The 15877-nt window shown below is 44.9% G+C and overlaps 1 protein-coding gene across 5 annotated transcripts in view; it reads right to left on the bottom strand.

Annotated features, from left to right (window-relative positions):
- Positions 1-15877, bottom strand: part of ATF6 (activating transcription factor 6) — a 568366-nt gene that overhangs the window by 435755 nt on the left and 116734 nt on the right. For 4 of the 5 annotated variants that reach the window (XM_063940277.1, XM_063940273.1, XM_063940275.1 and 1 more), the window contains exons 2-5: positions 7041-7117; positions 6825-6912; positions 6378-6481; positions 5936-6062 (exon numbers count right to left, since the gene is read on the bottom strand). In XM_063940277.1, coding sequence (XP_063796347.1) covers positions 5936-6062; positions 6378-6481; positions 6825-6912; positions 7041-7117 — 396 coding nt within the window. The remainder of the gene's footprint in view (positions 1-5935; positions 6063-6377; positions 6482-6824; positions 6913-7040; positions 7118-15877) is intronic. The other variant, XM_063940274.1, reaches the window with a different exon arrangement.

Raw genomic sequence — 15877 nt, forward strand, 5'->3', positions numbered from 1 at the left:
GTCCCATGGTCCTCTGCTGTAGGCGTTCCTGTTGTTATGGAGACTCCAATCCTCGTCCAGAACTCCCTCGGTGGGCGTGCTTGTTTCCACGGGAACCCGTTTGTTTTATCCTTTCCATTCGGGCTCCGGCGTTACCTCGCGTAACGTCACTTCCGGCTTCTGTTGTCATGGAGACTGATGTCTCCGTCCGTAACTGGCGGCTCCGTTATCCTGCAGCGAAAAACGTATATCAAATGCAGGTGATCATGTCCCCCTCCTGGATATAATACTAAGATGGTCCAGCATTATAATATCCATTATGAATTGTCCAAAAAGTCCTTTCAATTTCAAGCGTAACGTCACATCCGGTGACGTCAAAATCATAATCCATTGGAAAATATCCGTCTATAAAGAACAGTTTGACATTTAAAAACAAGAAGAAGAGATAATTCATCAGGGTGATAATTTAAAACACATTTTATCAATAAATTAACTAAAATTTTCCCCACATGCCTACTCTCAATTAAAAATTTAACTTCTCAATGGGAGCTGCCGAATAAACATCTTAAACAGGATGGAAAAAAAGGTTAAACAAGGGGTTAAAAAAGGGATTATAAAAACCATTTGACCTCAAAATCGGAATTGATACCTCCTGGTTTCAGGGTACCAAATTCATACATTAATTGCATCTCTTTTTTTGCTAGTTGTACTGGAATATTCTTACATCTCCAGTTACCTTTCACATGTTTAATGCCACAAAAACGTCTAATAGCTGAAGTTTTACTCTGATGAACAACTCTGAAATGTTCAGATAATGCATGTGTGTTTAAACCATTTCTAATATTTCTCAGGTGTTCACCGATACGGACCTTTAATGCTCTCGTGGTGCGGCCTATGTACCAAAGGCCGCACATGCATTCTATTGCATAAATTACATTAGAAGAGTTGCATGTAATGAAATCTGTTATTTTCCAGTCCCGTTTATTAATAGTGACCTCAGTAATTTTACTGGCCTTTGACTGGATGCCTCTACATCCTAGGCATAGGCCACATCGAAAAAAACCCTTAGATTTTATAGTACTCATTGCTTTTTTCAGAGGATGAGCACTTTTAACAAGACTGGTTTTTAGGTTCGGTGCCTTTCTAAAAATACACTTCGGTTTATTCGGGACAAAACCCCCAATTATCGGGTCCTTTTTTAGTATCCCCCAGTGTTTTGCCAAAGTTTTCTCAATCTTCTTATACTGGCTATTATATGATGTTATAAAGGCCCATTCAAAGTTAGAATTATTTTTTTTCTCAGCAATAGTTTTGGACTGTAACAAAAGATCTCGATCCATTTCTGCTGCTTTGTTTCTGGCAACTGCAACCTTTTCTTTATCGTAGCCAGATGCCACGAATCTGAGCTGCATTTCCTCCGCCTGTGCCTCATATCTCTCTTCCTGGTTGCAATTTCTTTTGAGTCGCCTAAATTGACCCCCAGGAATTGAGCCTAACCAGTCTGGATGGTGGCAACTCTTTGCATTTATGTAGGCTCCAGAATCAGTTGGTTTTTTGAAAGTCATGGTGTTAAATTTTCCATTTTCCACATAGACTGTCACATCAAGAAAGTTAATAGCATTAACGCTTCTTTCAAAGGTGAAGAAGATATTTGAGTTGTTGGTATTCAAATATGTAAAGAATTCCTCTAGTAAATTTTCTCCACCTTTCCACACAAAGAAGACATCGTCGATGTAGCGTCTCCACAGCACCAGGTTCGCTCCAAAGGGACAGTGGTTCCAGATAGTTTCCTCCTCCCACTGTCCCATGAAGATGTTAGCATAACTGGGAGCGAACCTGGTGCCCATCGCCGTGCCCACACACTGGAGGTAAAAAGTGCCCTTAAAAGAGAAATACATTTAAGGAACGAGGTGCATTAAAGAACTTGAGAACCAATGAAGATTTGGTGATCAAACCTACGGACAAGGGGGGAGGGGTTGTCATTATGACAAGAGAGAATTATGAAAATGAGGTACTTAGACAAGTAGGTGACGGGATCACATACTGTAGACTGAGATCCGATCCAACGGAGAAAATTCAAAAAGCTCTAATTAAATTAGTGGAGGAGTACCATCAAAAGGGAACCCTGAAGGAAAGAGAAATGAAATTTCTCTGTATTGCAGAGCCTACTATCCCGGTCATATACGTCCTACCGAAGATACATAAGGACCCGGTGAAACCCCCAGGACGTCCAATTGTATCGGGGATAGGCTCGATCACCTCGAATTTGTCGGAATTCATTGATTATTTCCTACAACCGTTAGTTCTGAAGAGCAAGGCACACTTGAAAGATTCAAGAGATTTTCTAAGGTTGATGAACGAGTTACAATGGGAAGAAGGGATGATATTAGTCACGGCAGACGTCCGGTCATTGTATACTATTATAGAACATAGTGGAGGTTTAAAAGCAATACAAGCAGCCTTAAGCAATAGTGGACTGGAAAGGGATCTTCAGGAATTCTTACATAAGGGAGTTCAATTTATCTTAGAGAATAATTATTTCTCTTTTAAGGGCACTTTTTACCTCCAGTGTGTGGGCACGGCGATGGGCACCAGGTTCGCTCCCAGTTATGCTAACATCTTCATGGGACAGTGGGAGGAGGAAACTATCTGGAACCACTGTCCCTTTGGAGCGAACCTGGTGCTGTGGAGACGCTACATCGACGATGTCTTCTTTGTGTGGAAAGGTGGAGAAAATTTACTAGAGGAATTCTTTACATATTTGAATACCAACAACTCAAATATCTTCTTCACCTTTGAAAGAAGCGTTAATGCTATTAACTTTCTTGATGTGACAGTCTATGTGGAAAATGGAAAATTTAACACCATGACTTTCAAAAAACCAACTGATTCTGGAGCCTACATAAATGCAAAGAGTTGCCACCATCCAGACTGGTTAGGCTCAATTCCTGGGGGTCAATTTAGGCGACTTAAAAGAAATTGCAACCAGGAAGAGAGATATGAGGCACAGGCGGAGGAAATGCAGCTCAGATTCGTGGCATCTGGCTACGATAAAGAAAAGGTTGCAGTTGCCAGAAACAAAGCAGCAGAAATGGATCGAGATCTTTTGTTACAGTCCAAAACTATTGCTGAGAAAAAAAATAATTCTAACTTTGAATGGGCCTTTATAACATCATATAATAGCCAGTATAAGAAGATTGAGAAAACTTTGGCAAAACACTGGGGGATACTAAAAAAGGACCCGATAATTGGGGGTTTTGTCCCGAATAAACCGAAGTGTATTTTTAGAAAGGCACCGAACCTAAAAACCAGTCTTGTTAAAAGTGCTCATCCTCTGAAAAAAGCAATGAGTACTATAAAATCTAAGGGTTTTTTTCGATGTGGCCTATGCCTAGGATGTAGAGGCATCCAGTCAAAGGCCAGTAAAATTACTGAGGTCACTATTAATAAACGGGACTGGAAAATAACAGATTTCATTACATGCAACTCTTCTAATGTAATTTATGCAATAGAATGCATGTGCGGCCTTTGGTACATAGGCCGCACCACGAGAGCATTAAAGGTCCGTATCGGTGAACACCTGAGAAATATTAGAAATGGTTTAAACACACATGCATTATCTGAACATTTCAGAGTTGTTCATCAGAGTAAAACTTCAGCTATTAGACGTTTTTGTGGCATTAAACATGTGAAAGGTAACTGGAGATGTAAGAATATTCCAGTACAACTAGCAAAAAAAGAGATGCAATTAATGTATGAATTTGGTACCCTGAAACCAGGAGGTATCAATTCCGATTTTGAGGTCAAATGGTTTTTATAATCCCTTTTTTAACCCCTTGTTTAACCTTTTTTTCCATCCTGTTTAAGATGTTTATTCGGCAGCTCCCATTGAGAAGTTAAATTTTTAATTGAGAGTAGGCATGTGGGGAAAATTTTAGTTAATTTATTGATAAAATGTGTTTTAAATTATCACCCTGATGAATTATCTCTTCTTCTTGTTTTTAAATGTCAAACTGTTCTTTATAGACGGATATTTTCCAATGGATTATGATTTTGACGTCACCGGATGTGACGTTACGCTTGAAATTGAAAGGACTTTTTGGACAATTCATAATGGATATTATAATGCTGGACCATCTTAGTATTATATCCAGGAGGGGGACATGATCACCTGCATTTGATATACGTTTTTCGCTGCAGGATAACGGAGCCGCCAGTTACGGACGGAGACATCAGTCTCCATGACAACAGAAGCCGGAAGTGACGTTACGCGAGGTAACGCCGGAGCCCGAATGGAAAGGATAAAACAAACGGGTTCCCGTGGAAACAAGCACGCCCACCGAGGGAGTTCTGGACGAGGATTGGAGTCTCCATAACAACAGGAACGCCTACAGCAGAGGACCATGGGACTAGTAGTTCTGATTATGTATAGGGTCCAGCTGGGCGATCAGGATTTCTATTGGTGCTGTGGACATTTAAATAATAGTCTGAATGGGGAGGTCAGCATTCAGACTTTTGAACCTTGAAAAAGACCCCAGCACGGGGTGGAAACGCGTAGGTTATCTCCCAACAAGCTGAAGGACGGACACAAGGACCGGTATCCAGTAAGAACTGACGTGTATGTGGTGGGATTATCCGGAAATCCCCATACCATCTCCCATGCGCTGTTAGAACTGCTTAACCACAGTTCTAAATGATCCGGTAATTAGCCTGTCTATCTTGTGCTGCTTGAAGGGAATTGTGCAATATCTGACCATTGTTCTTTTTAATGTGTGCTATATTTTATGCGATTAAAAACGTTATTTCACTATATGCACTTTATATTTATATTTTTACGGTTTATATCCGTGAGTGACGGAAGCCTGTGGAAAACAACTATCATCAGGAACCAGAAGCGCTAGTTAAGTCTCAGTCTCCAATTTCTATTTCGTTTAGGACCCCCACAAGGCCTTTTGGAGAGACAGAGAGAGAGAGTATGCCAGCACACACCCCAGCGCTATATAACCCAGGAATTACACAGTAACTTAGTGTTTACCCAGTAGCTGCTGTATTATGATTAATGCGCCTAAATTTATGTGCCCCCCCTCTCTTTTTACCCTTCTACCGTGATTCTGCAGGGGAGAGCTTGGGGAGCTTCCTCTTAGCGGAGCTGTGGAAGGAAAATGGCGCTGGTGAGTGCTGAGGAAGAAGGCCCCGCCCCCTCAGCGGCGGGCTTCTGTCCCGCGATTTTGTGTAAAATAAATGGCGGGGGCTCATACATATAACAGTGTCCAACTGTCTATATGCAGCTTTCGCCAGGAGGTATCAATTGCTGCCCAGGGCGCCCCCCCCCTGCGCCCTGCACTCTACAGTGACCGGAGTGTGTGGGCGCAATGGCGCACAGCTGCAGTGCTGTGCGCTACCTCATGTGAAGACAGGAGTCTTCTGCCGCCGATTTCGATGTCTTCTCCGCTTCTGCCGGCTTCTGTCTTCTGGCTCTGCGAGGGGGACGGCGGCGCGGCTCCGGGAACGGACGACAAGGTCAGGTCCTGTGTTCGATCCCTCTGGAGCTAATGGTGTCCAGTAGCCTAAGAAGCGCAACCTAGCAGCAGTTAGTAGGTTTGCTTCTCTCATCTCAGTCCCACGTAGCAGAGAGTCTGTTGACAGCAGAAGCTCTCTGAAAATAAAAAACCTAACTAAAATACTTTCTTATTAGCAAGCTCAGGAGAGCTCACTAAAAGCACCCAGCTCTGTCCGGGCACAGATTCTAACTGAGGTCTGGAGGAGGGGCATAGAGGGAGGAGCCAGTGCACACCAGATAGTACTAAATCTTTCTTTTGAGTGCCCAGTCTCCTGCGGAGCCCGTCTATTCCCCATGGTCCTTACGGAGTCCCCAGCATCCACTAGGACGTTAGAGAAAATGCAAATTACTCATTACAGAAATTCAGATTCATTTACATTTAGAAACAGTACATACTCGTGGCATGCTGTGTTGTTTTAATAGGTTTTACGTCTAGTTGTTCTGGAGATCCAGGACTCCTTGAAGCTTCAGAGTATAGTGATACTGGGGACATCTGATTGCTGGAAGAAATGTCAACCTCCTCCTGTAGAAAATGTGATAAAACTAAACTTAAACTAGAAATCTCAAAACTCAAATACAAAGCTGTCCTCTTTCTTGTGTCTCAAGCATGCCAAGTTATATCTGATCCTTTTATAAAGTACATACAAGGAAAGTCACATGTATAGGTGTTATTTCTTTTACTTCTGTTACAAAAATACATTACAGAGGTTTTGGTAACAAATTAATGATCAAGGTTCCATTTTGCCATCACACAGATAGTGAAGAAAACATTTCAAGATCACTTTCAAAAAGTAATTTCAATAATTATGAGTTAAGATGAGAAATGATTGTTCCTTACCAGCAAGCATTCTGAGGAAGATGCTGGAGAGCCAGCAGACAGTGAAGACTGTGCATAAGAACTGGATGATGAAGGTGACAATGGCTCTGGTTTTATGCCATCTCCTAGGAAGAAATAACAGTATAAAAAATATATATATACGAGACAGATAGCTGCATAGATATAATTCCTATTACTTATACATCCTGCAGGAAAGTAAAAAAGTAATAGTATTTATCTATATTATTTCTTTTGCCATTGATTTTGCTTTAACACACAAAACCACAAGTGGTTAAGGTAGCTTTAATTATAGTCTGAATGTACTAGATGAAGAGCGACAAGTTGTTTGAAGACCTGACTGTCTATATAGCATTGTAAACACAATAAATTGTTAGTAGTGCTCTCCCTTTTTTCCATAGAAGGTTATGTACTACAAAGATGTTCTGCGTACAGTTAAACAGTACATACCAGTGTAGCACTGATCAGGTCCATCCCAAGGGTAGGAATCCCATGACATAAGGTCCATATTAAAATCAAGATTATCAAAGTTATTTTCCTGTGGACACAAAAGGAAATATCAAGGGAAGTCCATATCAGACTGTACATATGAGGATGTACTGTAGTTAAACATGACAAAATGCACAATTTATCTTTAATATAAAATATATTACAGGATACACTTACATAGGCGTTGCATTTGCCATCTTGAAACACATCTTCAACATCAACCAAGCTGCTTAGCTCATCAAACAGTGAAGAACCTGTAAAAAAAAAAAAAAAAAAATTCTACAATATTACTTTTAATGTACAAAAACTGCTATTTTAAAACAGCCATGAGACATTCTAGATAACTGTGTACAATTCAAAGTCCATCATTCTGCAGTGAGCAAGTTTATTTACAAATGGAAAATTACAAATGGAAAACACTGACAGATGACAGTCTCAACAAGATGCCTGCCCCAGCAAAGTAACCCAAATATCAGTCAGTATAGTAGTAAGAAAAACCACAAGCTACATCCAAAGACCCACAGAAAATGAGTCTACCTTCACAAAGAAACTAAACAAATATGGCTTTGACGAAAGGGCAACCAGGAGAAAGAGCCAAAACACATAACATTACAGATTAGGTTTGATGGGTTCCGGTATGAATGGTCGACAATGTTAAGGTCGACAGTCATTAGGTCGACCACAATTGGGCGATGTGGACAAATGGTCGACACATAAAAGGTCGACATAGATTTCTGGACTATTTTTGGTGTCATTTTTCCGTAACATGACCAGTAACCCCAATTAGTGTACCGCGTCCCCTTGCATGCCTCGCTCCGCTACCGCTGCACTCGGCACAGGTTACCGTTCTCAATCGTAGTCCACGTGGACGGTAAAGTATGAAAATAAGAATTTACTTACCGATAATTCTATTTCTCGTAGTCCGTAGTGGATGCTGGGAACTCCGTAAGGACCATGGGGAATAGCGGCTCCGCAGGAGACGGGGCACAAAAGTACAGCTTTAGGACTACCTGGTGTGCACTGGCTCCTCCCCCTATGACCCTCCTCCAAGCCTCAGTTAGGACACTGTGCCCGGACGAGCGTACACAATAAGGAAGGATTTTGAATCCCGGGTAAGACTCATACCAGCCACACCAATCACACCGTACAACCTGTGATCTGAACCCAGTTAACAGCATGATAACAGAGGAGCCTCTGAAAAGACGGCTCACAACAATAATAACCCGATTTTTGTAACAATAACTATGTACAAGTAATGCAGACAATCCGCACTTGGGATGGGCGCCCAGCATCCACTACGGACTACGAGAAATAGAATTATCGGTAAGTAAATTCTTATTTTCTCTGACGTCCTAGTGGATGCTGGGAACTCCGTAAGGACCATGGGGATTATACCAAAGCTCCCAAACGGGCGGGAGAGTGCGGATGACTCTGCAGCACCGAATGAGAGAACTCCAGGTCCTCCTCAGCCAGGGTATCAAATTTGTAGAATTTAGCAAACGTGTTTGCTCCTGACCAAGTAGCTGCTCGGCAAAGTTGTAAAGCCGAGACCCCTCGGGCAGCCGCCCAAGATGAGCCCACCTTCCTTGTGGAATGGGCTTTTACAGATTTTGGCTGTGGTATGCCTGCCACAGAATGTGCAAGCTGAATTGTACTACAAATCCAACGAGCAATAGTCTGCTTAGAAGCAGGAGCACCCAGCTTGTTGGGTGCATACAGGATAAACAGCGAGTCAGATTTCCTGACTCCAGCCGTCCTGGAAACATATTTTCAAGGCCCTGACTACGTCCAACAACTTGGAGTCCTCCAAGTCACTAGTAGCCGCAGGTACCACAATAGGTTGGTTCAGATGAAACACTGAAACCACCTTAGGGAGAAAATGAGGACGAGTCCTCAATTCCGCCCTGTCTGAATGGAAGATCAGATAAGGGCTTTTACAGGATAAAACCCGCCAATTCTGACACGTGCCTGGCCGAGGCCAGGGCCAACAACATGACCACTTTCCATGTGAGATATTTTAACTCCACAGATTCAAGTGGTTCAAACCAATGTGACTTTAGGAACCCCAAAACTACATTGAGATCCCAAGGTGCCACTGGAGGCACAAAAGGAGGCTGTATATGCAGTACCCCTTTTACAGACGTCTGAACTTCAGGTAGTGAAGCTAGTTCTTTCTGGAAGAAAATTGACAGGGCCGAAATTTGAACCTTAATGGACCCCAATTTTAGGCCCATAGACACTCCTGTTTACAGGAAATGCAGGAATCGACCTAGTTGAAATTCCTCCATCGGGGCCTTACTGGCCTCGCACCACGCAACATATTTTCGCCAAATGCGGTGATAATGCTTTGCAGTTACATCCTTCCTGGCTTGACCAGGGTAGGGATGACTTCATCTGGAATGCCTTTTTCCTTCAGGATCCGGCGTTCAACCGCCCTGCCGTCAAACGCAGCCGCGGTAAGTCTTGGAATAGACAGGGTCCTTGCTGGAGCAGGTCCCTTCTTAGAGGTAGAGGCCACGGGTCCTCCGTGAGCATCTCTTGAAGTTCCGGGTACCAAGTCCTTCTTGGACAATCCGGAGCCACGAGTATAGTTCTTACTCCCCTCCGTCTTATAATTCTCAGTACTTTTGGTATGAGAGGAAGAGGAGGGAACACATACACTGACTGGTACACCCACGGTGTTACCAGAGCGTCCACAGCTATTGCCTGAGGGTCCCTTGACCTGGCGCAATACCTGTCCAATTTTTTGTTTAGGCGGGACGCCATCATGTCCACCTTTGGTTTTTCCCAATGGTTTACAATCATGTGGAAGACTTCTGGGTGAAGTCCCCACTCTCCCGGGTGGAGGTCGTGCCTGCTGAGGAAGTCTGCTTCCCAGTTGTCCACTCCCGGAATGAACACTGCTGACAGTGCTATCACATGATTTTCCGCCCAGCGAAAAATCCTTGCAGCTTCTGCCATTGCCCTCCTGCTTCTTGTGCCGCCCTGTCTGTTTACGTGGGCGACTGCCGTGATGTTGTCCGACTGGATCAGCACCGGCTGACCTTGAAGCAGAGGTCTTGCTTGGCTTAGGGCATTGTAAATGGCCCTTAGCTCCAAAATATTTATGTGAAGTGATGTCTCCAGGCTTGACCACAAGCCCTGGAAATTTCTTCCCTGTGTGACTGCTCCCCAGCCTCGCAGGCTGGCATCCGTGGTCACCAGGACCCAGTCCTGAATGCCGAATCTGCGGCCCTCTAGAAGATGAGCACTCTGCAACCACCACAGGAGAGACACCCTTGTCTTTGGTGACAGGGTTATCCGCTGATGCATCTGAAGATGCGATCCGGACCATTTGTCCAGCAGGTCCCACTGGAAAGTTCTTGCGTGGAATCTGCCGAATGGAATTGCTTCGTAGGAAGCCACCATTTTTCCCAGGACCCTTGTGCACTGATGCACTGACACTTGGCCTGGTTTTAGGAGGTTTCTGACTAGTTCGGATAACTCCCTGGCTTTCTCCTCCGGGAGAAAACACCTTTTTCTGGACTGTGTCCAGGATCATCCCTAGGAATAGAAGGCGTGTCGACGGGATCAGCTGCGATTTTGGAATATTGAGAATCCAACCGTGCTGCCGCAGCACTATCTGAGATAGTGCTACCCCGACTTCCAACTGTTCCCTGGATCTTGCCCTTATCAGGAGATCGTCCAAGTAAGGGATAACTAAAACTCCCTTCTTTCGAAGGAGTATCATCATTTCGGCCATTACCTTGGTAAAGACCCGGGGTGCCGTGGACAATCCAAACGGCAGCGTCTGAAACTGATAGTGACAGTTCTGTACCACAAACCTGAGGTACCCTTGGAGAAGGGTAAATTGGGACATGTAGGTAAGCATCTTTGATGTCCAGAGAGACCATATAGTCCCCTTCTTCCAGGTTTGCAATCACTGCTCTGAGTGACTCCATCTTGAATTTGAACCTTTGTATGTAAGTGTTCAAGGATTTTAGATTTAAAATTGGTCTCACCGAGCCGTCCGGCTTCGGTACCACAAATAGTGTGGAATAGTACCCCTTTCCCTGTTGCAGGAGGAGTACCTTGATTATCACCTGCTGGGAATACAGCCTGTGAATGGCTTGCAATACTGTCTCCCTGTCTGAGGGAGACGTCGGTAAAGCAGACTTTATGAAACGGCGAGGGGGAGACGTCTCGAATTTCTTGAGACGGGCCCCCACCGTGCCTGAGACCGCTTGTAAAGCCCCAGCGTCATGCTGAGGACTCTGCGGAGGCGGGAGAGGGCTTTTGTTCCTGGGAATTGGCTGTTTGCTGCAGCCTTTTTCCTCTCCCTCTGCCACGGGGCAGAAATGAGGCGCCTTTTGCCCGCTTGCCCTTATGGGGCCGAAAGGACTGCGCCTGATAATACGGCGTCTTCTTAGGTTGAGAAGCTACCTGGGCTAAAAATGTGGATTTTCCAGCCGTTGCCGTGGCCACCAGGTCTGTTAGACCCAAATAACTCCTCCCTTTTATAAGGCGATACTTCCATATGCCTTTTGGAATCAGCATCACCTGACCACTGTCTTGTCCATAACCCTCTTCTGGCAGAAATGGACAGCGCACTTACTCTTGATGCCAGTCGGCAAATATCCCTCTGTGCATCATGCATATATAGAAATGCATCTTTTAAATGCTCTATAGTTAGTAATATACTGTCCCTATCTAGGGTATCAATATTGTCAGTCAGGGAATCCGACCAAGCCACCCCAGCACTGCACATCCAGGCTGAGGCGATTGCTGGTCGCAGTATCACACCCGTGTGAGTGTATATACATTTTAGGATATTTTACTGCTTTCTGTCAGCAGGTTCCTTAAGGGCGGCCGTATCCGGGGACGGTAGTGCCACCTGTTTAGACAAGCGTGTGAGCGCTTTATTCACCCTAAGGGGTGTTTCCCAACGTGCCCTATCCTTTGGCGGGAAGGGGTATGCTGCTAATAACTTTTTAGGAATTAACAGTTTTTATCGGGGGAAACCCACGCATCATCACACACTTCATTTAATTCCTCAGATGCAGGAAAAACTACAGGCATTTTTTTCTCACCCAACATAATACCCTTTTTAGTGGTACTGGTATTATCAGAAATGTGTAAAAACATTTTCCATAGCCTCAATCATGTAACGTGTGGCCCTACTGGAAGTCACATTCGTCTCTTAATCGTCGACACTGGAGTCAGTATCCGTGTCGGCGTCTGTATCTGCCATCTGCGGTAACGGGCGTTTTAGAGCCCCAGATGGCTTTTGAGACACCTGGACAGGCACAGGCTGAGTCGCCGGCTGTCTCATGTCATCAATCTTTTGTAAAGAGCGGACACTGTCACATAATTCCTTCCATAAGCTCATCCACTCAGGTGTCGACTCCCTAGGGGGTGACATCTCTGTTACAGGCAATTGCTCCGCCTCCACCTCATTTTCCTCCTCATACATGTCGACACAACGTACCGACACACAGCACACACACAGGGAATGCTCTGATAGAGGACAGGACCCCACTAGCCCTTTGGGGAGACAGAGGGAGAGTATGCCAGCACACACCAGAGCGCTATATATATATATATATATATATATATATATATATATACAGGGATAACCTTATATAAGTGTTTTTCCCCTTATAGCTGCTGTATTGTTATACTGCGCCTAATTAGTGCCCCCCTCTCTTTTATAACCCCTTTCTGTAGTGTAGTAACTGCAGGGGAGAGCCAGGGAGGTTCCCTCCAACGGAGCTGTGAGAGAAAATGGCGCCAGTGTGCTGAGGAGATAGGCTCCGCCCCCTTCTCGGCGGCCTTTTCTCCCGTTTTTTTGTGGAATCTGGCAGGGGTTAAAATTCATCCATATAGCCCTGCGGGCTATATGTGATGTATTTTCGCCAGCCAAGGTGTTTTTATTGCTTCTCAGGGCGCCCCCCCCCTAGCGCCCTGCACCCTCAGTGACCGAAGTGTGAAGTGTGCTGAGGAGCAATGGCGCACAGCTGCAGTGCTGTGCGCTACCTTGGTGAAGACAGGATGTCTTCTGCCGCCGATTTTTCCGGACCTCTTCTTGCTTCTGGCTCTGTAAGGGGGCCGGCGGCGCGGCTCTGGGACCGAGCTCCGAGGCTGGGCCTGTGTTCGGTCCCTCTGGAGCTAATGGTGTCCAGTAGCCTAAGAAGCCCAATCCACTCTGCACGCAGGTGAGTTCGCTTCTTCTCCCCTTAGTCCCTCGATGCAGTGAGCCTGTTGCCAGCAGGTCTCACTGAAAATAAAAAACCTAAAACTAAACTTTCACTAAGCAGCTCAGGAGAGCCCCTAGTGTGCACCCTTCTCGGCCGGGCACAAAAATCTAACTGAGGCTTGGAGGAGGGTCATAGGGGGGAGGAGCCAGTGCACACCAGGTAGTCCTAAAGCTTTACTTTTGTGCCCAGTCTCCTGCGGAGCCGCTATTCCCCATGGTCCTTACGGAGTTCCCAGCATCCACTAGGACGTCAGAGAAATTATCATTATTATTTTTTTAAAGGTCATGTCGACCATTTTCATGTGTCAATCATTAATGGTCAACCTTATGAGTGTCGACCTTAACATTGTCGACCATCTGAATGGAAACCGGTTTGGTGTCCATCCTTAAGAGCATAAATGAATGCCCCAGAACAGTGGTTTCCAAATTTCTGAATCAAGGCGCCCCAGAGTATTGACATTTTTTCATGGCACCTGTAGGCCAAAAGTTTCTTATTGAGAAATTCAGATTTTTTTTTTTTTTAACTAAGTCAACTGTGTTTATGTCATCCTTAGGTTCAGTTATGTGGTTAGGGACAGGATTCACTTCTGTTTGTCCACATATTTTATGACTGGAAGCCACCAGCACTGGTTATGTCTATTACATTGACCATAAAAAGTAAGTGAATTGGTCCTGAACCACCAACCGAGGCACCCCTACTAGAATTGATGTTCTAGTACAGTTGTACTCAAACTATGTGCCTAGGCACCCCAGGGGTGCCCTGGAGTGCCTAGGCACATAGTTTGAGTACAACTGTCCTAGAACATCAATGACCTGAGGCAATGTTATAAAACTGAATGAGCAAAATTTACTTAAATAATATTTCTTCTACTTTAGGATGTCACTTTTATAATTTTCTCCGCTGCTTGGTTAAACTTGCATAAGTCATAATTGTAATCATAAGAGAAAGGGGATATCCAAAATGTCTTCTTTAAATGTGCCAGATTTTTAGAACATTTGTTGAAATGCATCTAGAAAGTCGTTCTTACAGACATTAATTGATTCTAGAGAAAGACATCCATTATATTTATGGGGATGAGACATGATGTCCGGCATCTCTAGCTCAGCTGTTTTTGCTAGGAGAAAAGAGTGTTTATCTTGCCAAAGTGGGAATGCCCTTGTAAAAGGTCTCTCCCCATTAAAGACCTTGCTGCATCATAAAACAATTGTATTGCTTTTTCACTTTTGTAATTCATAAATGAGACTATAATTTTAATACCACAAAATGTTTACTCTTATGTGCTAATCAAACTGCTTGAAACACCAGTTTAAAGCTCCTTACACACTAGACGAGAAAGTGAAAGATCTCCCTCAGAAGGGCCATTCTGAGCGAGATCTTTTACAATCTCCCGCGCATCGTCAACGACTCCCTCCCTCTTCTGAACCTGTACTGAGCAGGGAGGTCCTCGTTAACGCAGCCGTGCTGCAGCCCCCCCTCCCCTCCGCCATCGCTCTCTTCTCAGATGGAATATGCACTTGCAGATGCCAGCACCTCGCCGATATCAGCGTCGGCGGGAATCGCCTAGTGTGTACTGGGCTTAACATGCATAACAAGAAAAAGTAATTTACATTACTGAAATGGTCATTAGAGACTTCAATAATTTTCAATTTGTTGTCCTCCTTTTTCTAGCAAAGGTGAATTCACTTGATTTAACAAACAACAACAACAAAAAAAAGCTTTAAATTGTTTTTCTGCTGCGGGGTACACTGGGCTCCACAAGTCTGGACAATGGGGTGTAGAGTAGGATCTTGATCAGAGGCACCAACAGGCTCAAAACTTTGACTGTTCCCAGAATGTACAGCGCCGCCTCCTATATCATCCCGCCTCCCAGCACAGGAGCTCAGTTCGTCAGTTGGTGCTGCAGTAAGCAGGCACTTAACAGAGGGGCTGCTCCAAGCAGCCCTGAGAAAAGCTTTTTATGAGGTAAAAAGTGAAGACTTCAAGGGCAGCAGCGGTGGTGGTAAATGTCTTGTGACATACACTGCTGCAGCTCCAGCTCTCCCCAGCGGCGCTGTACACTCCCGAGCCCTGGTTGCCGGGTACCTACAGCGGTGGCTCCGGTTTACTTCACGTTAGGCACACACGGCTGTGGCTCTCCAGGATCGCGTGGCCGTGCTTCAGGAGGTGGTAAGTGGGTTCCGCTCGCGGGACCCGGTCTTTATCGCGATCCGGCGCGGTCAGTGGTAGGCGGGCCGTGCACGCTGGCGGTGGACACTGTGGATACAGGCGATCCCACTAGATCACCAGGGCATGGGCGCAGGTCAGGTTTTCTCTTAAAACCGATTTTAATATCGCCCACAGTACCCGGTGGTTTTGCCAGCAAGGGGGATAAGGCTTAGACCTGAAGCCCCTCCCCCCGCCCCAAGGCGTCATTTCCAGCAAGTGTTCCCGCCCTGAAGCTGCATCTCTGTCTTTCCTCACTCCCCGTCAGTATCTGCGGCACCATTACTCCTCAGCTCACTGTTCCTGGGACTGCTTGGGCAAATCCTCCTATGTAAAGCCGCCTGGTTGTCAGCGCTGTGCCTTTACATGACACTTAAGTATTCTACCTGCCTTTTTAGTCAGTGTTAGTAAGAAAGAGTGCATTTAGTCAGGGGTTTATAGTACAATTATCCTGTGATATACATCCAGTTTCTTACTGGGTAGTGTTATATCTATTGACTATATAGCTGTGTAAGCTAGTCCAGTGCAGTATTATTGTCTGTAATAACCTCTGCATTGTACAAACTGACTATTTGT

Source organism: Pseudophryne corroboree, chromosome 9 (genome assembly GCF_028390025.1).
Source record: "Pseudophryne corroboree isolate aPseCor3 chromosome 9, aPseCor3.hap2, whole genome shotgun sequence".
NCBI classification, from domain to species: Eukaryota; Metazoa; Chordata; class Amphibia; order Anura; family Myobatrachidae; genus Pseudophryne; species Pseudophryne corroboree.